This window comes from Lontra canadensis, unplaced genomic scaffold (genome assembly GCF_010015895.1).
Source record: "Lontra canadensis isolate GAN:19392208 unplaced genomic scaffold, GSC_riverotter_1.0 scaffold24, whole genome shotgun sequence".
Taxonomy (NCBI): Eukaryota; Metazoa; Chordata; class Mammalia; order Carnivora; family Mustelidae; genus Lontra; species Lontra canadensis.
The window spans coordinates 21,227,973-21,250,754 of record NW_022631018.1 but is presented as its reverse complement, the minus strand read 5'-3'; the positions used below and the strand labels follow the sequence as shown (position 1 = coordinate 21,250,754).

The following is a 22,782-nucleotide window of genomic DNA, read 5'->3' as shown; positions in this document are numbered from 1 at the left end:
CTTTTTATATCCTAATCTTGGAAGTGACATCCTGTCATGTCTGCCATATTGTATTCTTTAGAAGTGAGTCAGTAAGTCTATCCCACTTTGAAGAAAAAGGATAACACAAAGGTGTGAATATCAAGCAGGACAAGGGGCCATCTTAGAGGCTGCCTATCCTGTGTGCATTGGATTATGTGTGTGTGTGTGTGTGTGTGTGTGTGTGTGTGTGTATCTACTACCTTTGGAGTTGGTGGGTGGTCTGGGGTCACACATGATATGGGTCCAATAGACTATTGAGTTCTTTTTTTTTTTTTTTAAAGATTTTATTTATTTATTTGATAGAGAGATCACAAGCAGGCAGAAAGGCAGGCAGAGAGAGAGGAGGAAGCAGGCTCCCTGCTGAGCAGAGAGCCCGATGCGGGGCTCGATCCCAGGACTCCGAGATCATGACCTGAGCCGAAGGCAGCGAGCAGCCCAACCCACTGAGCCACCCAGGCGCCCGACTATTGAGTTCTTATGGGCTTTCCTGTTAGGGACATTATGGGGATAAAATGGTAGTAATGTTTCCTATAGGAAACAGATGGCATTTGCACGTTGAGAGTTTGAGTGGGTTTGATAAAGGGACTATTTACAAAGGTGTAGGTAAGTACAGCAAAATTGCAAGGAATAGTGCATTACTCCAGGGCTTGTGGCAGCCTGACACATCACTACCCCAAGGATTGAAGCCGTAAAGGAGGGAGCAGTTAGCAGAAGTAGGACAAGATGTCTGTATGAGAAGATGCCAGATTGGAGCTGTGACTTTCCACTAAAGGAAGCAGTCAGCCTGTGGCATCTCCACAGGGAAAGTGCCCATGGAATAAATATATCAGCTTAGTCTCCTCCAGTCTCTTGCTGTCACTACCTATTGGCTGAACCCAACTAGAACTGAGAAGGCAAAGAATCCTCTGCCGTTGTCAATACAGGTCAGCCTCTGAGGTACACAGTGTGTGGGAAGAGTGGAGAATGGACCCAGAGGGATGATCAGAAGTACAGAAACCAACTGAGTACTTACGAGGAAAATCATCCCCATGATACAGAGAGAAGAAGAAACAGGCGTACATGATGAGGCGCTGTTTAGAGCAAACTAGATGGAGTGTTTGGTTTGTTGGCAGAGATGGGTATTTAACATCAAAACAGGCTTTCATGTAGTTGTGTCCCTTGAAAAATCCTTAAAAATAGGAAATGCATATCCACTTCTATGAAAAGATTTGGGTGAGATTGCCCTGATGGGAGGAGCCTGGTTGGCTAGGATGACTTTGAAGGGTCCTTGTAACTTGAGGATTCTGTGTTCCAGGACAAGTGATGGAAATCAGGAACAGAATCTCCTGCAAAATATTTCCTATGCTTTGAAATGGAAATTAGGCTGTTCCAATTTAGGAATCAAATTAAAGCAAATAGTCAGGGTGTTAGCGGGTTGCGCTCCTCCCAGTTTGAAGTGGCAAGTAAAGAGGGAAGGTTGTTTTTTTCTGGATGAAGCAGGATCTCACTGCTGGCTTGAAGCGGTGTCGCCCAAGTCATTAGATGGGGGATGTGCCAGGAGCTTGACCTTCCAAGTCTGCTGCCCCTCCCCCACGCCCCCATGACAGCCTCTCCTGATATGGATGGACAGGGGCTGGTTTAAAATGACAGTCTCAAGTTTGTGTCGGAAGAGAAGGCTAATTCAAAGAAACAGCTGGGCAAGTTCCCTTTCTCTGTAGGAATAATTATCAGCCCCCTCTCCATGGCCCACCTGGGAGCTCATTTTGCCTTTAGATCCCGCTGACAGAAGACCGATGATGAACTCCGTCGACATAGCATGTCCTTTATCCTCCACAAAGCCATTCGCAATGACTTCTTTCAGAGCTATCTCTACCTGCTGGAAAAAATTCCCCTGGGTAAGTGAGTCAGAGCTACTAGATAAGGGACAAGAAAGGAGGACTTTGTGAGGTCCTGAGACCTCAGCAAGAGAAGTTAGAACAAGGACACTTTTCATGTAAAAAGAACCTACAGCCGATGTCAGGGGGCTTAAACGTTTCCACGTCATTCTTTCTTGCCAGGTGCAAAGATCAGGTGCTGTCTGGAAGGCTGGGTCTCTGCTTTGCGATGCCCACGCCCTGTCAAGAACTGTGATTTTCTTCCCTGAGTGTTGGTTTGCCCGACTACCAGGCGTACAGAAATCCATTTCCTGAGTTTTGAAGGACTTTTAAAATATTTGCCACAATTGAGAGGGGGGCAAATTAGGTAACTCAAAGATGAGAGTATTAACATAGTAATATGTCAGCTAAGAGATAAAAAGAAAGACTAAACGGTAATAGATCGAGGTGTCCTTGTTTTGTGTGTGTGTGTGTGTGTGTGTGTGTGTGTGTGTGTGTACATGAGCCCACACTCTGCATGATCCTTTCTGGCTTTCCTGAGTCACAGTAATAGAGAACCGAAAAGGAGCAGGTTTTAGTCTGGTCTTTGAATATTAACAAAAAACCTGGGGCAGTGGTCTGTCTCCCTTTTCCCTATTTCCTCCAGTTTTCAGGGAATTAGACAATAGGGCAATAAAAAGCTTAACGGGTTTGCTCCACTATTTCTCTTAGCCTCTGTGAATGGGGTTATTTCAAGGAACCCTTAACAGCGCCGAAGAGGAAATAACTTGCGATTAAAGAGTGAAGTGTCCCCCCTTTGATTTATATTTTCTCCCAATGAAAGCAGGACCAGTAAGTATCAGCACCAGTCTGTTTTCTTAAGGCTGTCTGAAAGCCCCTTTGTGCACTTGATGTGGCCAGGGTTTCCAGACACGGTAGGAGCTACGTAATTCTTTGTACTGCGTTCAAGAAACTAGTTGTTAGCAGCCTACCAAGTTTTCTTTTTATAAATCCATTTATGAAGGGATCTTTAATTCTAGACCTACAAATGCTTTCATCTTATACAATGCTTCTTAAGAATTTCCTTATTTATGATTCTGTTAGTTCCTCGCAGCTACACCATGGGATGGATAGGATAATAAGATTACTTTTCTCCTCCCACCTTCACACCCTTGTTCCCCATCTTAATTTTTCAAATGGGGAATAGAAAATTCAGAGATGATGAAATCTAACCTAGACAGATCTCATTCAGATAGCAAAGCAAGAAACTAAGACAAGGGCTCTTTCCCGTAGGTCACACAGCCCATGAGTAATCCTTTAAGGATGTGTCATGCATCTCATTTGTATCCAAATGGAAAAACTAGAGCAGTCCCTTTGGAAGGGGAGGCTGTCCTGGTTGTTCCACACACCGGCAAAGCACTGCTTTTCCAGAGACACTCTTGAAAGCCTTGTGTGTGCCACATCTCAGTAACATCTTAGTGGCTGAGCTGCCGTAGACTGGGAAAAGCTATCACTTAAAATTACTAAGATACTCACCAAGGGACAGACGGCAGCCAAATGTTAATTATGAGAGAGATTTCCCCTCTGAAAGTAGCTGAAGATGAGTTAAGATGGAAGAATAAAACAGTATCTTCTGAAAATCAGTTGAAAATTAATTCGGGAAAAGGAGAGTATAATTTATGTTTCGTCTCAATCCCTGTTTTAATCAGTAGAGTCATTCTGATTATACCGATTTTTCTCCTCTGTGAGTGTGCTGGTGGTTTATGAATGATTTTCAATCTTTACCAAAAATATTAGTAAGAACAAAGTTTTGACAGCGTCTCCTATAGAAGCCCAGTGTGAAATAGGAAAAAGTGAACATTTTCTGCTTTAGGGTTGGGGACAGGATGTGTGCCCTGCTTTGTCCTCTTAGCCTCACAAATGGCTCCTGAGGCACTTTGATATCTCCCATCAGTTCCCATTAACACTCTTTGAAAACCTTAGTCCATTTCTAAGCCAAAGACAAATCCATCTCACTTAGTCAGTTTTGCATAAACAGGTACTGCTTATTTTCTCTGACTGGGATGATTCAGCCCAGACATTCGTTTCCCTTGAGAGTAACCGAGGTGGCCCCATCCATGGTGTCTCTTTGATTTTAGCAGTTGGGAGTTATTTTAGTCTGTATGCACTACGCTATCCTGCAGTACCAAACTAACCCTAAAATCTCAATGGCCAAACATAAAAGTTTACGTTTTTGCTGTATCATTTCAACATGCATTATGGGGGTGGAGGCTGTGCTCCACATAGACACTCAGGATGACAAAGGCTCCACCACTGAGAACACTGCTAGTCACTATGGTAAGGGAAGCTAAGAGCTGAAGTTTTCCCTAATAGCCCATAAATATTGTGTCCCAGAAGGACATACATTACATCTCCTTAGAGACCATCGCCCAGAACCAGTTGTGTGGCCCTGTCGAACTGCAGGGCTGCTGAGCAACATGACATACTGTATGTATGTGTGGTCTCTGGTAAACGCTTCTGCCAGGGAGAAACACTGATTTCTAGAGATAGAAACACCAGACACTTCTACTTTCTGATGAGTTCAATTTAGTGTGAGAGACTTTTATGGAACTCTGTCATTGTGCAAAGAGCTCTTCAATGTCCTGGAGAAGATTCAAACAATTAGACACGGTATCTGTTCTTCAGAATTTTATAAACTGGTAATGAAGGCAAATCAACAAATAATTTTTTATTAATCCTTAAAAAGTTTAAATTAAGGTTACAGGAAAGGCAAGCTGTCAGCCCTATGAATACTCGGCTTTTTTTTGCAGTGTTTTCTTCTCATGACAGATGGGGAGCACCTCCAGGAGACTCTAAGTTAATTTCAAGGGGCAGAAAGGAACCAGCACGTGTGTCTCGCCTGCTAGTATGAATTTCATCCAATCACAAGTCTTCCCCAGACCTGTGATTATCTTACTTAACCCTTGGTTTTCTCCCCTAGGTGATTATAACGTCTATTTATGGAACGCATGTACCTACCTATATTAGTTCTCTGATGGGACTCTAGTTCCCATGACTCATTTATCTTATCCTCTTCCATATCTACAGAATTTTGCATTTACCGTGGTTCCTGGCACAGAGAAAGAATTTCATATCTGTTCACAGCAGATCAAGTGGCCTCCTAGTAATAATTAATTTCAGGTCACTAAAGTCTTGAGTTCAAGTTCTGACACTGTTCCTGATAGAGAAAGTCACCTCTGGAAGTTGCTAAAGTCTTTGAGTATCATTTTCCTCAGGGCAGTTAGAAGCATTAAAAACAATTGCTCATAGTAAATAGCCAATACTCAGTAAGGATTAGTTTTCCTTTTCTTCCTCGGAGCCAATGCTCCGAGGTGGTCTTCCAATGCTACCAGATGGTCTTCCCTAGCACAGGCATTACCAAAGATGATAAGCTCAGCGCACTTGTGTGGGACTTTTCAGGCAGCAAGGGATAGTGAGCTTTTTGGTTTGAAATGAAAACTTAGCCAGTAGATACGCTCTCTCCTCAGCTCCGCTCAAATGTCTTGGAATTGGCTTCCCCTCCTTCCGTGGTTTCAAAACTTCATAGAAATGAAAGTAAAGCCCTTCTTTTAAAAGGTTAGGGAAAGGCTACTGTAGGGCCTGCACAGAGAGTTTGTTGTTTGGGATAACTATGGGAAGGACGGTGGCTAACCAGACTCTCTGATTCCTTCTTTCCTGCCTTCCTCCTTCCAGCTGCCTGCATTAGGTGGCCGGTCCCACAAGCACACTGTGCAGGGACATTCAGTCATGGGGACGTTTGCTGGAATATCCTTGGCCAGATTCAGAAATTTGTGGAGAAGCAAGAGCATGCGCAACGCAAATTCCCTGTGATGGCTTGGCCGTGGCACCGAACACATCACTGTGCGGGAAGAAACAGGAGTAAGCCGGCTGCGGCTCTCAGTGCTCTGCGCGTTCCCAAGTCAGTGACTCCTGACGGCACGCCCGTTAGGTGGTACCATTCTTTTCCGCACCTTATGTCTGCGGGGCCCATGTGCCGTGGAGTTAAGCGACCTACTGGAGGTCACGTGGCTGTGCGTGGGGAAGCAGGGTTAGAACCGGGGCAGTCTGACTCCAGAGTCGGCCTTTTTTTGAGGTTCAGAATCATGTTGCCTCCCAGTGAAAACGGCAACTTGAGTTATGTAGGCAGTGATGGAAGGTTTACTATGTTTATTTGTTGACAGGAACATTAGCTTTGTACTGAGATAATCAACCAGAGAGGCAGGCCAGTGAGTAGGGTCATGTAACCTAGTTATACCTGCACAAGGGCACTTGGGGGCTTGGGGTGAGTGATTTGTCCGAAGGTGGTTGTTGGCGACCAAATAGGAAATAACAACTGTATACATCTCCAGTTGGTGAAGCAGTGCTCACGAGGCTTATTAAGGCCCAGCAGAGACGTTTCTCCAGGTTAGCCCCTCAAGGATCCTTCTAGCGCTCTCCGCAATGTACTTCCGAGTACATAGAAGTCAGTGACCGTTTGTTGATCACACACGGAGTAAGAGTCTATTACTCCTGCGTGTTGTTAAAGGCTTCGTCTAACTTCACATTTAGAACAGGGGTTCCACAGTTTAGCAGAATACGGAGTGGGTAGGACATGGCTATGACACGTGATTTCTATGTGACATTAAATTACTAAATCTTTCTGAGTCTCTCATCACTCATGGGCAAAATGATGACTCTACCCCCAGTTTCGTGTTATCATAATGAGGATTAAAACAGATAATGTGAAGAGTTAATATGAAAGTGCTTAATATAAGGCTGGGTGCCTAAGAGGTACCCACCAATTTTTAGTACCCCCCCTTCCCTTACCTCTTTCTACAGGAATCGGTCTCTAAGGAGGAAATTGCAGCAATGGTCACCTGTCTGGCAACACAGTTAAAGGCCAGAGTTAACAAATAAAAACACTTCCCATAAGACACGTGGGACTGCCAAACAAAACTCAGCATATAACCATTGGCATTTTTCAAATTGATTTTACCCCTGTGGAGGCACGGCTGCACAACTCACTGGAGAGTGATACGTTTTCAAACGTTTGCTGTTACCTTTGCAATGCAGATGCTGCAAGATTATTTGCTTTAAAGAAATGGAGAACCAGATACCTTGTTTTATTTAGCAGATTTTTAGATACACACATGGCATGAGAGGGATGAGATGCGGGTTTTGGGTTTAAATAGACCTGGGTTTATTTATTTTTTTAAAAGATTTATTTATTGGGGCACCTGGGTGGCTCAGTGGGTTAAGCCGGTGCCTTCAGCTCAGGTGATGATCTCAGGGTCTTAGGATCGAGTCCCGCATCAGGCTCTCTGCTCAGCAGGGAGCCTGCTTCCCCCTCTCTCTCTGCCTGCCTCTCTGCCTATTTGTGATCTCTGTCAAATAAATAAATTAAAAAAATCTAAAAAAAAAAGATTTATTTATTTGACAGACAGAGAGACAGTGAGAGAGGGAACACAAGCAGGGGCTGGGACAGGGAGAAGCAGGCTTCCTGCTGAGCAGGGAGCCTGATGTGAGGCTCGATCCCAGGGCCCTGGGACCATGACTTGAGCTGAAGGCAGACACCCAACGACTGAGTCCCCCAGGCGCCCCTCGATCTGGGTTTAAATTCTGGTTGCGTTCTCAGTAGCTACTCAATCTTGGGTAATTTAGCTCTTTCTGTCTTGTGCTCTTCCGTAGGTGACAGCATCTATCTTACCTGTTCTGTTAGGTGTGAACCCTAAGCATAGGTAGTGCATACGTCCGTGTTTGGTCAGTGGCAGTTACTATGTTTGATTATGTGGATATGCCTAATTAGGAGGATAGATAGAAACTACACAAAAAGTGTAACTTGTGTCTCTTATGTCAGCTTTTCCCTCTAGCCACTCTCTCCTTTGTTGAACCTGCATGCTATTCAAAGAACAGAAAGTGAGCCATATTCATTTAGTCAGTGGAGATTCAAAAGAGGCCTGCTATGTGTTAAGCATAATGGTAAGTGCTGAGGTTGCAAACACAAGTGAGAGACAGCCTTAGCCTGAAGAATTCAGTGTGGGCGAGAGATCCACACAGAGTGTTTTTGTGGAATGTGGAAACAGTGCTAGAGACCCCCACAGGCTGCTGGCGAGGTGCACAGGACACATGGCGACTGATGAATCAGGTCTGATGGTTCCAGCGCACATCTCACCGTGAGGAGTCTCCCCCCACTATCTTAGCCTGACTTGTAGACTTCTAAAGTTTGATAGTAGGTGAGGTAGAACACTCAAGAAAGCGAGTTGGGAAGATGTTCAGCCAAGTGGGTAGAGAATATGGCGTGGGGTGGCAGGTCCTTGCTGAAGCGGGGAAAGTGTGTTGTCCCTCCTGCCCTCCCTTTGGTTATCTCATTTGTGTTCAAACCTGGAAAGAATTAGGAACCGCTGAACTAGCCCTCAGCTGAAAAAGAAGAAGCACTTGAAGACTTTTAGGGTAGGTAGCGCATTATTTTAGAGATCAAAACCACCAGATACCTAAAGCATCCAAGGAGTAAATCAAACCTAGAGGGCCCCTCAGGGCAATTCCAAGACTTGATAATCACAAGTATTCTAGTATTCCAACACACCAGACCTTTTTTGTCTTTCCTGTTTAACTTCTATCACTTAGCATAATGCCCTCAGGGTCCATCTATGTTGCCATAAATGACAGGATTTCCTTCTTTTTTGTGGTTGAATAATATTCCATGATACCTAGATACTTCTTCCTTCCCTCCCTTCCTTCCCGCCTGCCTGCCTTCCTTCTTTCCTTCTTTCCATTTTTACCATTAATTCTTTAATGGCTAAATTGGGAAGTTCCCATCTGCAAATCTCTTTTATGGAAGGTCTTACCATTCATGAAACCATCTCCTATTGGGCTTTTTTTTTCCTGTTTATAAACAAAAGGTTAACATGATCCATTATCCTATCTCAAATAATTTCAAACTAAATCTCTCAACTTAACCTACTTATTCTCTCAGATCAATTTTTAGTTGACAAACAGTTTTAACATCTGGAACAAAGTCTAAGAAAAACTATAACCAACCGTTTAGAAAAACAAAAAGGAAGAAGAAGGAAACAAAAGACAAAAAGATACTCAGCAGGTATAAGCGCTTAGCTATTAACAAAATTTTCCTTAGGGAGTTTGCAAGATCCGAATTCTTCTTCAGGGCAAATTAATGTTATTCTACTTTCCTTTTTGTAACAATTGAACCATTGCAAGGATCTTGGGAGTTCAGCCCATAATGTAGGTCAGGAAATAAGTACCATATTATATCAAGAACGAATAGAACTATATCAAGAACTCTGTCTTAGACTACCCCAAATTTCACAGAGACATTGCAATCCTACAAGAATGAACTGCTAGTGTATTCCTTTACTAAAAAGGCACAAGCTGATGATTGATTACCTTATCTGAGTCAACTTGCACCGTTGCGGGAGCTACCAAGAGAGGGGAACCTGGGGCTGGCCATGACACCTCATATATCGTTTTAGTGAAATGCTCCTGTCAATTAGGTGAAAATGAGAACTGAAGCCCATAACCATAAAAACCTACCTATTGAATCTGACCCCTGCTGGGCTTGGCATTCACTTGTGGTCTAAGTGTTGCTGGCATAATGGACCATTCCCATTTCCAGATTAAGGGTTTTAATAGACTTCACCAACTAGTTGACTTAAGCAGGTGGTGATGAGTATGGCTGCTTTGCTGCTTTGGCTGGCTCAGTGAGAGTACTGGGCTCTAGCTTGCTTGTGGTCCCAGGCAGCGTGCAACTTGGGGAAGAGTCTATGAGCTGTGATTTCCTAGACAGGTTTTCTGAGATACACAGAAGAATTTGGAGCACTCATGGTATTGGGATGGCTAAGCTTGATTTTTGTTGTCCCTGTAGAATTTATTGAGCCACCTGCTGTTCACACAACACTTTACTAAGTGCTAGAGAAGAGAGATCGGTGTAGGGTAGTAGTTCCCAATGTTTTGAATCTGAGAACTCTCCTTTTAACGTATTTTCTCAGTTGTTAATATATGTATAAAATGGCAAAAAGCATCTACATATTTAATTCTTTTAAAAGATTTGTATTTAAAAAAATCTGTAACAGTTAATATATATGGAACTATAGCATATAATATTGTTAGTCTCTAGAAAGTGTACATTGGAACTGATTCTTCTATCCCTTTCAGCAAACTCATGACCATTCAAAGGTCCAAAAATTGGCTCCAACATCTTTGAGTTGGAAAATACTGGTGTAACTCCATAGATGGAATATATTATAATGAAACATTATAAGTGGTGTTTGTTGGATTTTCAACTTTTAAAATCAAAATTTGGGACTATGTAATTGTTATTCAATCAAGAACCAAGTAGTGCCTTAGTCCAATTTCACAACCTCGGTGCTACTTGAATAAAAATGATTCCAGTTAAGGTTAAATAGATTCTCATATACTCTTTTTTTTTTTTACTGAAAGTTATGTTTATTTTGATTTGCTTTATATCATAACATTTTTGTACTGTTATATATTTTGTTTGGAGTTTTCACCTGTCTTTTATTTGTGATGGTTGAGATAAAAAAATATGTCTTCTTTAGAATATAACTAATGTATCTTTGATTCTTTCTTACTCTTTTGCCCAGAATCCAATTCATTCTACTTCTGGATGAACTTATGTTTCTGAAGCCTATATTTTCTGTTGTAATAAAGACTGATTTCTTTCCAGATCTGATAAGTATCTATCATTTTGGGATTTCTTTTCATTGGATTCCTGGGTTAATTTCATGGTCTTTTGACACATACCTTGTCTTGATTTTCACCTTGATTGGGCTGGAATATAGCTTCAAGAAACTCTGAAGAATGAATCTGTGGTAGGTAAATATTCTTCCATGTTTGACTGGGTATTAAGTTTTAGGTTCAAAATAATTTTCTCTCAGAATATTGATGGCATTCCTTCTTTGTTTTCTAGTATTTATTTTTTTCTTAAAGATTTTATTTTTAAGGAATCTCTACACCTAATATGGGGCTCAAGTTCACAAGCCCCAGATCAAGAGTCATGTGCTCTACTGACTGAGCCAGCCAGGTGACCCTATTTTCTGGTCTCGGCTCTTTTTTCTTTCTTACTATGTTCAGCTAGCCACTGTTTAGTACATGATTAGTTTTTGATGAGTGTTCAATGATTCATTAGCTGCATATAATTCCCAGTGCTCTGATTAGACCTATGTTATAAGCCTGATTCTACTCCTTTGAATATAGTTGCCAGATAAAATATAAAACTCAAGATATATTTGAATTTTAAATGATCAATGAATAATCTTTAGTGTAAGTATGCCCTGTGCAATATACAATATTTCAAGTATACACATACTAAGAAATTTTTATTGTTTATATAAAATTCAAAACTAATTGCTTGTCTCATATTTTTATTTGCTAAATCTGGCAACCCTCCTTGAAGGTCAACCACCTTTCCCCTTCTAAACAACTTTAGGATCTTCTATTTCTAGGATTATTACTCTTTGTGTATTGAAATTTCCTAAGGATTTCTGTAAATTAAATACATGTTGCTCACTATTTTTTGGACCCTACAATCACTTTCAGCTCTGGGAAATTTTCCTCTATTATTTCTTTAATAATTTTCCTCCTTCCATTTCTCTGTTATCAAGAATTCTAATTGGCTTGATGTTTGGGCCTCCTGAATTAAGTCTTTATAGCTCTAATCTATTTACCTCAGTTTTTCATGTCTGTCTTTTTATTTATGTTCTGACAAATTTATTCAATGCTCTGTTCCAAAGTTTTTGGTAATCAAAACTTTAATTTCTAAGAATTCTTTGTTATTCTTTGAATTATCACTTTCTTGGCATCTTATTTTTGGTTTATGGATGCACCAGTTCTCATATCACACCAAGGTTATATTTTTTTCTGTTTAGTTTTGATTTAAAGTCTCATCTACTTCCTGAATTATTTCTATTTTCTTTTGGGTCATTTCTAATGGCTTATCTCTATCTTTTTTCTTTCAGACTGCTGTTTTACCCTCACATGTTTAGAAATCATTTTTTATCCATAGTTAGGGATAAGGACAGGTTCAATGATTCTAGGTAATGGAGAAGGTTTCCTCTGTTAAATATGTCTCCCCTGAAAAGAAAGGACGACAAAGAGCTGTACATGTATAGGTAGATCTTATCAGACTCTGATCTGTGTGAGCAGATGAGATGCTTGGGTTCATCTATATGCTAAAATGAGTCGTATTCCAGGATCCTAACACTAACTGCTTTAGGTCTCCTTGGGCAATTACTTGAATTAAAAAAAATTTTTAAAGAAGACACTCCCTCACCCAGGGTTATAGCTGTGCTGCCAGTTGCTTTTGGGAGGGTGTGTTTGTCCTCTCACTGGTTGGCTTGCAGAGAGATTTTTGACTAACTCTTATTTCCTTTTGCATCTATACAAGACTGAAACATTTTTTAGCTTTGTTCCATCTTCTTTTTGTTTTCCAAACATTTGTTGAAATCATGAATCCATCAGTGGCACTCCTCTCATTTTCTTCACTGTTATGTGTTGAGTTTATTAAAAAAATTTGGGGGGGCGCCTGGGTGGCTCAGTGGGTTAAAGCCTCTGCCTTCGGCTCAGGTCATGATCCCAGGGTCCTGGGATCGAGCCCCATATCGGGCTCTCTGTTCAGCAGGAAGCCTGCTTCCTCCTCTCTCTCTCTGCCTGCCTCTCTGCCTACTTGTCTCTCTCTCTCTGTCAAATAAACAAATAAAATCTTTAAAAAAAAATTGGGGAGGAATATGGGGAAAGGCAAGATAAATGCATGTATTCAGCCTACAGACTTGAATCAGAATTACCTTTCTTTCCTCTGCTTTCTATCGTTTCCTCCTGAATGTCCTCTAATGAGAATATTTTATATCTAAAGAGGTGCACTTTTGTCTACAAAAAACACGTACATCCATATTTACTCTTCAGAAATAGGAGTACATATTTTTTCTAAAAATAAATGTCTTAAAATAATACCTTGTATGGTTTCTTAAATAATTAAGTGGCACAGTATATGCGAATGTACCTAATATACTACCTGGTACAGAATAGTTGCTCAACAAATCTTTTTATCCTTTTTTATTATTTTATTTTCAGAAGAAAGAGCTCAAGCACATCTTCTGTAATGTTGGTACAAAGAAACAGTTCAGTATGAGTTGCTTTAAAAAGTGGTGAAAAAAATAGCTATCCTGAATGTACCTTGTGATTAGAAGTAAAGGTTAATGATTAAGTTCTCACAAAACATTTGGAGTTCAAAGGTAAAACTCACTATGAAGCTTGTGACCGTCTTCATTCTATTATAGTAAATGCTGTTAAACTTCTAGAAAATACAGTAATAAACTAAAGTTCCATTAAACTATAGAGTTAGTAAGTCACAAAAATGCCACTATGATGAGATACCTGAAGATCAGAGAGGTTAAGAAGTTTTCCTAAGGTAACATAGTAAGTCTCTGAACCAGAACTCAAACCTAGGTCTTCTTACTATGCCTTTCCTCATGGCACAAATTCACAGGCTGCTAAGAGACAATTCAATGTATGTTAAGAATGAACTTGTTCTGTCATATAAATATTAATAATATTTCATTTGCAGTGAAATTGTATGCTTTAACAAGTCAAATCATCAATGGTGAGATGCAGTTCTATGCCAGAGCTGAACTTTTCTACCAAGAAGTACCTGCTACAGAAGAGGGTATGATGGGAAATTTCATTGAACTGTCCAAGCCAGATATCCAGGCTTCTTGGGAATTTCTTAGGAAATATGTTGGGGTGAGTTATCCAACTGCTGCTTGATAAGGAAGCAAAGTCTTTGCAAACATTGCACTCACATGCTTCTGTGTTGTCATTTAAATCATATTGAAGCCATATAGCTCAGCCAAGAGTTTAGCCTGAAAGCCTGCTTTAAGATGTTGAGAAAGGATGGGTTGCATCAAACCACTGGTTCATCCCACTTGGCATTTCATCATCCTAGTACCAGCTAATCTCTCATGCTTCAGGGGAAGGTGAACCAGTATTGCTAATATTATAATTTGGGGATTAAAAAGACATCTCTTTCTGGACTCTCACAGATGAAATAGTTGACACCAAAATGATTGATGAGAATGCCATTTGGGATCTTGGGGCCATTTATTGATTTCCTGTAATACAAATTCAATATAGTAAAGAAATGCATACTTATGCTTGGTTTTAAAATGATAAGAACAGTAGAATCTCTTTATATTATTTAATACATAGTACAGACTTTGCCTTGAAAGAATGTGATCTCTCTGTAGCTCTGGTCTTGGGTGAAACTCTTTCCTTACTCCCCCACCCCACAGAGACAGACTGTATAGTGTGGTGGCCAAAAACTTGGTCTTCAGATTCATGAGGTTCTTCTATTTAGTGTATAAGCTACCTTGGAATTGTTTCTTAAGTGCTCTAAGTCTCCGTTTTTTACCTGTGACTAGGGCATAACCCTAGAACCTTCCTCATAGGATAATGTGAAGATTAAATGAGATAATATGTATCAAGTGCTTGCTTTGTTGTGCATAATTATCATCCAATAAATCTAATTTATTTCTACTACTAATAATAGGCTTTCATGAAATATGTTCATTACAGTTTAAGGAATTTCATCCAGTTGTTAGAATAAACTTAGGAGCTGCGGACACAATAAAGCTGCTATTGGTCCTGCTGAAGCCATAAAGTCCTAACTGGCAAACGGGTTTCATCCCGATTCATTTTGAAGTCATCTATTGGAAATTTGGAGCCCATTTTATTCTGATAAAAGCACTGGGTGTTATAGGAGACTGATGAATCACAGGCCTGTACCTCTGAAACAAATAGTACATTATATGGTAATTAATTGAGTTTAAATTTAAAAAAGGAGCATTATAAGTAAACATTACAAATAATAATTTATAATAAATTTATTATAAATAAACATTATAAATAAGTATTTGGGTTAGGTTGCCAAGCTCCTTAGAAGCACACTGTTAAGAATATCCCTAGTGTTGAGTGAGGTTCACCTCACATCCATCCTCCTTGGAGCCCCACGTGCCTGAGCAGAGAGAGTTGGATCAGGATGGAGCACCCACTGGGGCCCCTGTGTGAGCGTCAGCCGCCGCCATGAGGGACGGTACGGCTGGAGGTGGTGGCTGAGGCTCTGGATAGGTCAGGGCAACTGGAGTATTTCTAATCAGTGTTGCTGACTGATTTCTTGGCGTGGTTTTCTGAGATAGTCGCTCAGCTAAGCACTTTAGAGGTACCATCTTGATTACGTTCCATAAGAATTCTAGAAGGTAAGTACTGTCATTATCCTTGTTTTTCCAGTTGTGGAAACTGAGGTTTGGACATGTTAAATAAGTTTTCAAGGTGATGGAGCTGGTGAGAGACAGAGCCGGGGCTGAAGCCCAACCACATCTTCTGACAGCAAACTCTTCACTCTTAACCACAACGTACTTTTTCCATTTGTCTCATGAAGCAGAAAAATCCTTGTGCTCTCTCTCTCTCTCTCTCTCTGTGTGTGTGTGTGTGTGTGTGTGTGTGTACCACAGACCTCAGTTCTCCTCCAGCCTGGCCGAAAGCAATCCCTCCTGCTTGCCTTGTGGCGAGGCCGACTTTGATCCCAGTGCGTCTGAGAAGCTTAGTTTGTAATCCAGCTGCTTGTCACTCCGCGTGGAATGCCAAGCTGACCACAGGGCTGCAGGTCAGACAGAGCCCATACACGTGCCCATGGACCTGGGAAAGGAAACAGCCTTATGCTTGCATATTTATGTTGGAAAAAAACAGCCTGCTCTTTTCAAACAAATACGAGGAGTCCTTCTCAATGGACCAGGCTCGTTGTGAAGCAGTGACCTCTAACTAACTGCACACAGTCTTTTTAAAGAAATGATATTTTGGTGCTTTGACCTTAATAATCTGCTAAATTAGTATCCAGGTCAAGATACAAGGCGCTAGGGAATATGAGTATCTGACATGATTTATCTCCTGTCAACTGGGAAAAGGCAGGCTGTTTAATACAAAGTTTTGCCTTCCTTTCACCACTTAGTGACCCAGGACAGTGGGAAAGGTGTTTAAACTTGTTTCAAATATGTTTGCTTTAGCAAACAAACAGATGATACCAGGATGATGTTAGTGGCATGGCCGATAACTTTCCTCGGTTTTATCCTTCTAGTGGAAAAGCAGCAGTTTATACAAAGTAACCAGTATTTGGTGGTTCTTTTGACCTCTTGCAGAGATTAGATGACTAAAAACTCTGGGTCTCACTTGTTCTATTTCATGGTTTTTATATGGTGGCATTTAACACTTTCCTTTTAGTTTTAAACTCCACTGGATGAACTTAAAATGACGTTCTTCAAAGCAAAATATACAGGCAGAATCAAAACTAAAATGAAATTCGCAACAGCATTTTGCTATTTTATATGAATCCATACATAGGAAGACAGCATCGTAAGTGACGATGAAAATAACAAAACGTGCTGCGATGAGCACCGGGTGTTATACACAACTAACGGATCACTGAACACTACATCAAAAACTAATGATGTACTATAGAGTGGCTTACTCAACATAATAAAAAATAAGCATAATATTAGATGTAATATTTATTCAAGGTCATTATATAATAAAATCATTTTTCAATTAAAAAGAAAATAACAAAACGTCTTGTTTTGAAATCATACATTGTATGTAGGTCTAGTCATATTCATGGAAAGACATGAACTTTCAATAGGGGCAGCCATAGTGTCCAAGAGGCAGGAGATGTCCCTGAGATCTGTTTTTAAATACTCCTTCCTAGAGGAGTTGTGTGTGAAAGAGAGAGAGTGAAATTTGGTGCCAGGATCGGGGAGACAGTGCCAGTACATGTAGAGTAGATAATGAGAACTAAGCAATAGTGGTAAGAGCTGTGGTACACAGAATTAGGGTGAAGGGTAACTTAATGTATTTGTAAATAACCATTGTTTCAAAAGTAACTATAGTCAAATATCACACATCTAAATTGGAGAAAAATACAACTCCAAGGGTGAGAATTTTCAAGGGAATTCTATCTCAAACCTTTCACCTCTCTGAACCTTGGTTTCTTTGTCTAAAAAAGTAGGGAAATTAGACATGAATGCTTTAAAAACTCTAGGGTTTTGCTAAGATCCTTCAAGGTCTTATTGGGAGAATGATAGGGAGGGTGAGTGGGTGAGGCCCTACCTCCCATTAGCCAGAGCAGCTTTGTGTTTATGTGGTTCATTGAGATAAAGGAGGAAAGCTTTTATCATCTCCACTCCTCTGGCACAGGTCTCTGAGCCCTCTTTTTCATTCTGTGGTTTAATCCTAAGACTACTTGCTACAATAACCTGAGCAACATGATCCATAGAGACTTAAAGCCAAGTAACGGTAGGAAAAATTTGTAGTTATAATCTCTAATTGAGCATATAAATTTCTAGTAACATCATTTTCAGTAACTTAAATGAATTTCCCTATACTTTCCTCATCTTGTTTATGTAACAGCTTTACTTAAAAGATGTTTTTATTATGGTGTTAACAATACAAATCTTTAGCTTAGGCCTTTTTTATTTTTTCTGAACTAGTTTACGTTATAATACCCGAATGAGGGAGGTGACATAGTGTAAGTAGGAATGGCAAACCCATGGAACATGTACCACCACTTCCCCTTCCCATGCACAAGGCAGACATTACTAGACAATCACAGAACTCTTTCCTTCATTGAGTCTCATTGAAGCCTTATGATTTTGTTCAACACAGCATTAGGCAGATACTACTGAGGGAATCAGGGTTGGTACTTGAGGTGACAACGCTAAGGCAGAACTGGGTTTGGATTCAAGCAGTTCCGTGTTCAAGCCCTAATTCAGCCATTACTGTGTGGTATTAGAAATCTAAGTTTCCTCAGCTTCAAACGTGGGAATAATCATGATTTTATGGAATTGTTTTGATTATTATAGTTATTACAGATGCAAAGAGCTTCTGTGTATGAGCACTTGATAAATCATGGTTATTATGATTCCATTTGAAAAGAAGCCACAACTGCTTCACTTTTTGTTCTTCATTGTGACTTTATTGATGTGAAGAAGGCCTCCTGGGTAGACTAGAAAGGAGCATTTCCGCTGTTTCCTTCTGCTCAAACATCACCTCTTGATCCTTAGACAAATGTTTTTTTAAAATCCTTAGTTGCTGTGAAAACAAGAGCAGTCTTTCTCAAGATTTTGATTGGCAACATAAGTATCTTATTGCTGTAATTTTTAACACAAAACATATTTAGCAGTCATCCCTTATGACAAGAAATCTAGACAAGATAATGCATACACTGAATAATATACAGTCATGTATATGTGTATATATATATGTATGTACATATATATCTGTGTATGTGTATGTATAGGTATATGTTACTTTGTAGAAGCAAGTTGGAGAAAGTTTCCATTGGCTGGCTTCCCCCTGCACCGCCTATCTATCCTTCACCTCCAGTTGATTTAGTATACAGACATACTTTATAAAAATAATTTTAGAGGGAATTTGTGCCCAGTAAATCAGGTAATTTCTCTTATAAAGGCAGAAAACTGTTTCTAGCATGAAAAGAGACAAGGAGACTTTGCTGCAAACACCTTCTATCCATGTGATAGGGCTGTGTGCCATTGGGGCTAGGTTTGAAGTAAAATTCTGGCCTGAAAGGCTTTCTCACTGCTTTGCTCTTTTCTTTTCTTTTCTTTTTTCTTTTCTTTTCTTTTCTTTTCTTTTCTTTTCTTTTCTTTTCTCTCCTTTCCTTTCTCTTCTCTTCTTCTCTTCTCTCACTTCTCCTCTCCTCTCTTTTTCCTTCCTTCTTTCCTCCCTCCCTCCCTCCCTCCCTCCCTCCCTTCCTTCCTTTTTTTTTTATATAGCCATAAGCCACCCTGCAGGTCCATTTAGCTGTGGGCTTGACCCAGATTTGCAGTTAATACAATTCTACTTTTAAAGGACTTTCAGGGGTTCATTTCCTTGAGAAAATTACCAAGTTTTTAGACCTAAGATATTACTTTCTGACTTTGAAATTCTTTTGAAGATCTATATTTGGATAAAATAAAGAAAGTGAAAGCTAGCAAGGTTGGGTATTTTTTGAAAAAGGTAACTGGGTATTCTAGAACTCAATCGTGGTAGTGGGTACATGCCCGTATACTTTGTTCAAATTCATTGAGTGGTGTATTTAAAAGAATGCATTTTATTATGTGAAACTGACCAAAATAAAGTTAGTTTAAAGAGGTCATTGGAGCGTCCTAGACTCAGGGTCAGTGTTTGTATTTGAAGTATTCCATAAGGTACCTTTCTGCAGGGCCCCGGGCGAGCTGGGACAGACTGTGCCTTGGGTTGCGGCTCTGGGATAGGAAGGGTCAGCAAGCATGTCTTGTTGCCGGTTTTCAACAGTGTGGAGCTGGTGGACATGATGGAATCGTTCCTCCTCGAAGCCCAGAACTATCTGCAGGTCAATGGGGACAAGGTAGAAAGTTACCACTGTCACAGCCTGCAGGAATTCATGCCCCCATTGGGCAGATACGATGTCATCTGGATTCAGTGGGTCTCTGGTTAGTGCTGCATGGCCCAACATCGGCCTCTCTCCCCTTCCCAGATAGAGAAGACGACACCTGGGGCTAATCTGAGGATGAGTGGAGGGGAAGCAAAGACCTAAAGGGAGATAGAGTTGTAGTCATGCTTAGAGCAGTTAACTGGACTTAGCATCTTAGAAACCCCCAGAGCTCTGGTCCTCCCAATCTCTCCCCTAAGATGCTCTGCTACAAGCCTGAAAGTTCCCATCTTCAGGGATGGAATGCCTTTATACCAACCTAACTCTAAGAAGAAAACCAAATTCTTGAAAAACTTTAAAAAGTGAGGTCAAAAAAGTTTATCCCCATTTATTGACAAAACTAGACTTTCTTAGATTTAAATTCTCAGGAAATGAGGTAGCAATGAATTAGAATTTGGTCTAAGTGAGTGTGTGTGTGCTAGGAGACACAGAGGAGTGATGACAAAATTGGGTTGTCTGGGGACAATGGCATGGACTCAGGGGCTAGGCAATAGTTTATTTTGTGCTTGTGAGATAGACAGACCAGCTGGTTGAATTCCTATTTTATAGATGGGACACGGAGCCTCCTCAGAGAGGATACCCGTCCTCTTACCTAAATTCTTAAGTCTCCTGCAACTAGACCAGTTCAGGCTCTTAAGTAACTCATGAATGAATGAACAAATGGTCTCCTTATTCTTAGCCTTGTGGTCTTTCCTACCTTCCTACTCTCCTCCCTCACACCCATCATTTCATCCTGTTCCCCCATCTACTTGGCCTCACCTGTAGGGCACCTGACTGATAAAGACCTTCTTGCATTTCTTTCCCGGTGCCGAGCTGGCCTGAAAGAAAATGGTGTCGTCATACTGAAGGACAACGTGGCTCGGCAGGGCTGTCTCTTTGATCTCTCTGACAGCAGTGTGACTCGGGACATGGACACCCTCTGGAGCCTCATTAGGAAGAGTGGGCTGGTAGTGCTGGGCCAGGAGAAGCAGGACGGTTTTCCAGAGCAGTGCGTCCCGGTGTGGATGTTCACGTTGCACAGTGATGGACATTCCTGACTGGCAGTGGAATGCAGGGCTGGGCTGCACAGGGTGCTTTGGGGCAGAGGTCCTCTCCTCCTAGTTCATGAGGTGATGGAGAGAAGAGATGCAATGCATGGCTGGAAATGATGTAGTATGTACAAGTTTCCACTAATTTTATAAGGACATGCACACACCCAATGGATTTTCTGGACGATATATAGAGTGAAACATCAGGAAAATTGTTTTAAGAACTGCTTGTATACACCCAAACTATACAAGTGAACACAAAAACAGAAAAGAGATCAATGTTAAATTCTAAACTGTCTTGGTCTGTGAAGATTTGCATTATGGAGTATCCCGGGATGGGTGGGTTCAAGTCTAGACCCCCTTTCTCTGCCCTCATGCTAGTTACAGTCTATTTCATTCCTCGTTAGGACAGCTACTTCTCTTAGACAAAAAATCTCACCCTAATTAAGACGGCACCAGTCAAAATAGTCTATGAAAACAAATCCACTGCTTCATTTTTCTTTAGCCTTTCTCTTCTCAGAGAAAGTATATGTGGCTTCACTTTCTATTTTGGTTCAATTTTACCACCCAATGATGTAATCTGGATGTAATTTGATAACAGAGGTCTCCATTTCAGTGATAAGTGTCTCCTTTCAGGAGAAAATGTTGTATGTTGAAATTTCAGCTGTAATGTATAAGTAAATGTCCTCAATAATCTAATTTTAGCCATTGGCCTCCAACACTGCTTGCTTCATTGTAGCCAGTCCTGTTTCTTTCTTTGCTAAGAATGTACAGTGGAAAGAGAAGGGAAATGATAAACCATGAAAACTAAGCTAACTGGATTAATTTAAGGCATTGGTTTAGTTAAAAATAATCTAGGGGTGCCTGAGCGGCTCAGTTCTTTAAGCATCTAACTCTTGATTTTGGCTCAGGTCATGATCTCAGGGTGTGTCCTGCATGGGGCTCCATGCCAGGTGCAGGATCTTTTCTCCCCCTCTCCCTCTGCCCCTCCCCACCTCAAAAAATAATCTAAAATCATTCAAACAAAAAATGCAATTTAATGTTTCTTTAAAGATTCATTTATTTATTTGAAAGAGAGAGAATGAGAGAAAAAGCATGGTAGTGGGGGGGGGGGAGGGTCAGAGGGAGAGTCAGGTTCCCCTGAGCATGGAGCCCCATGTAAGACTCAATCCTGGGACTCCAGGATCATGACCTGAGCTGAAGGCACTTGCTTAACCAACTGAGCCTCCCAGGCATTCCAACTTGTAATTTACTTTTTATTAGCGGGGTGTTTAAATATAACTGATTTAAGGCACTCCAATATCTTCATGTTGAAAATATACATATTTGTATACTGACATGTATTTGTATCTTGATATATGTTGAGTCTTGTTTGAGATGCAAAATATCAATTTAAGTAAAGAAGGTCTACTGCATGGATACGCTATAACCATAAAAAAATCATACTTGTAAGTCAGAGCTCTAACTTAGGAGGAAAACAATCATTATGAAACATTTACTACCTTGTTATAGGATTACCGTGGTAGTATTATTTATGTCCTGGAAAATTAAGTCACTTACTTTGCCTCTGGCACCTTCTACATGTTGTGTTACTCACCATGCTCTAGGGTAACATAACAGAATGAGAGTTGGAACCATTAGAGAACAAACCAGAACTAAATCAAATGGCAAGCCTTTGCTAAACAAACGAATATGGCCAAACATGGGCATTCATGATTTAATCCTCCGTGCCTTGGAGAAAATCAGCCAAATAATTTTTTAAGACTTATTCTAGAAATTTTCTTTTATACTAGCACCCTTAATTCTCTTATCCCTTGACTTTCTATTTTGCCAATATTCAAATGCTAGTTGACAAATTGTCAGTTTTCTCTGCTCCCAGGTTCTTGAGCTGGAAGAAATAACATGGTTGTCCTAGAAATAGGTTCTTTAACTCAGATGAGTTTTGGAGGTTGACCAGCAGTCCCTTTGTGTTCCTAAGTCAAGTCACTTTACAATTCTTCTCAGACCAGTTTCAGATATTTACTGCTTTATACAATTTCCCAACTCCATATCCATCCTTAATTGAGAAGGCTAAAGTTGGGCGGGCACATTGCATTAACATCCCCTCTTTATTCTGCTGAGAGTAAGTACAAGGTAAGCGGAAGAGTGGCTGAAAAGGAAAGGTTATTGGAGCCAGATCATGCTGTTTCGTGGGTCATGCTAAGGTTTGGATGTGTTACACAAACAACAGGAGAAAATTCTGGAGGATTTAAGTAAGGGACTGATTTTCCTAGTCATGGGAGTGGAGGTGTAGATTGTGTAAAAGGAAGACTTTTTTTTTAAGATTTTATTTTATTTA

At 40.5% G+C, this 22,782-nt stretch overlaps 1 protein-coding gene across 2 annotated transcripts; it reads left to right on the top strand.

Moving 5' to 3' along the window:
* Positions 1-1,676: 1,676 nt before the first annotated feature.
* On the top strand, positions 1,677-20,870 carry METTL11B (methyltransferase like 11B). 2 transcript variants are annotated; one of them, XM_032863085.1, is made up of 4 exons: positions 1,677-1,895; positions 13,468-13,643; positions 19,168-19,417; positions 20,182-20,870. In XM_032863085.1, exons 1-4 carry the CDS (start codon positions 1,817-1,819, stop codon positions 20,451-20,453), a joined length of 777 nt encoding a protein of 258 aa, XP_032718976.1. In that variant the 5' UTR covers positions 1,677-1,816; the 3' UTR covers positions 20,454-20,870. The 2 variants fall into 2 exon arrangements, with proteins under 2 accessions (XP_032718976.1, XP_032718977.1); XM_032863086.1 differs by lacking the exon at positions 13,468-13,643.
* The last annotated feature ends 1,912 nt before the right edge of the window (positions 20,871-22,782 follow it).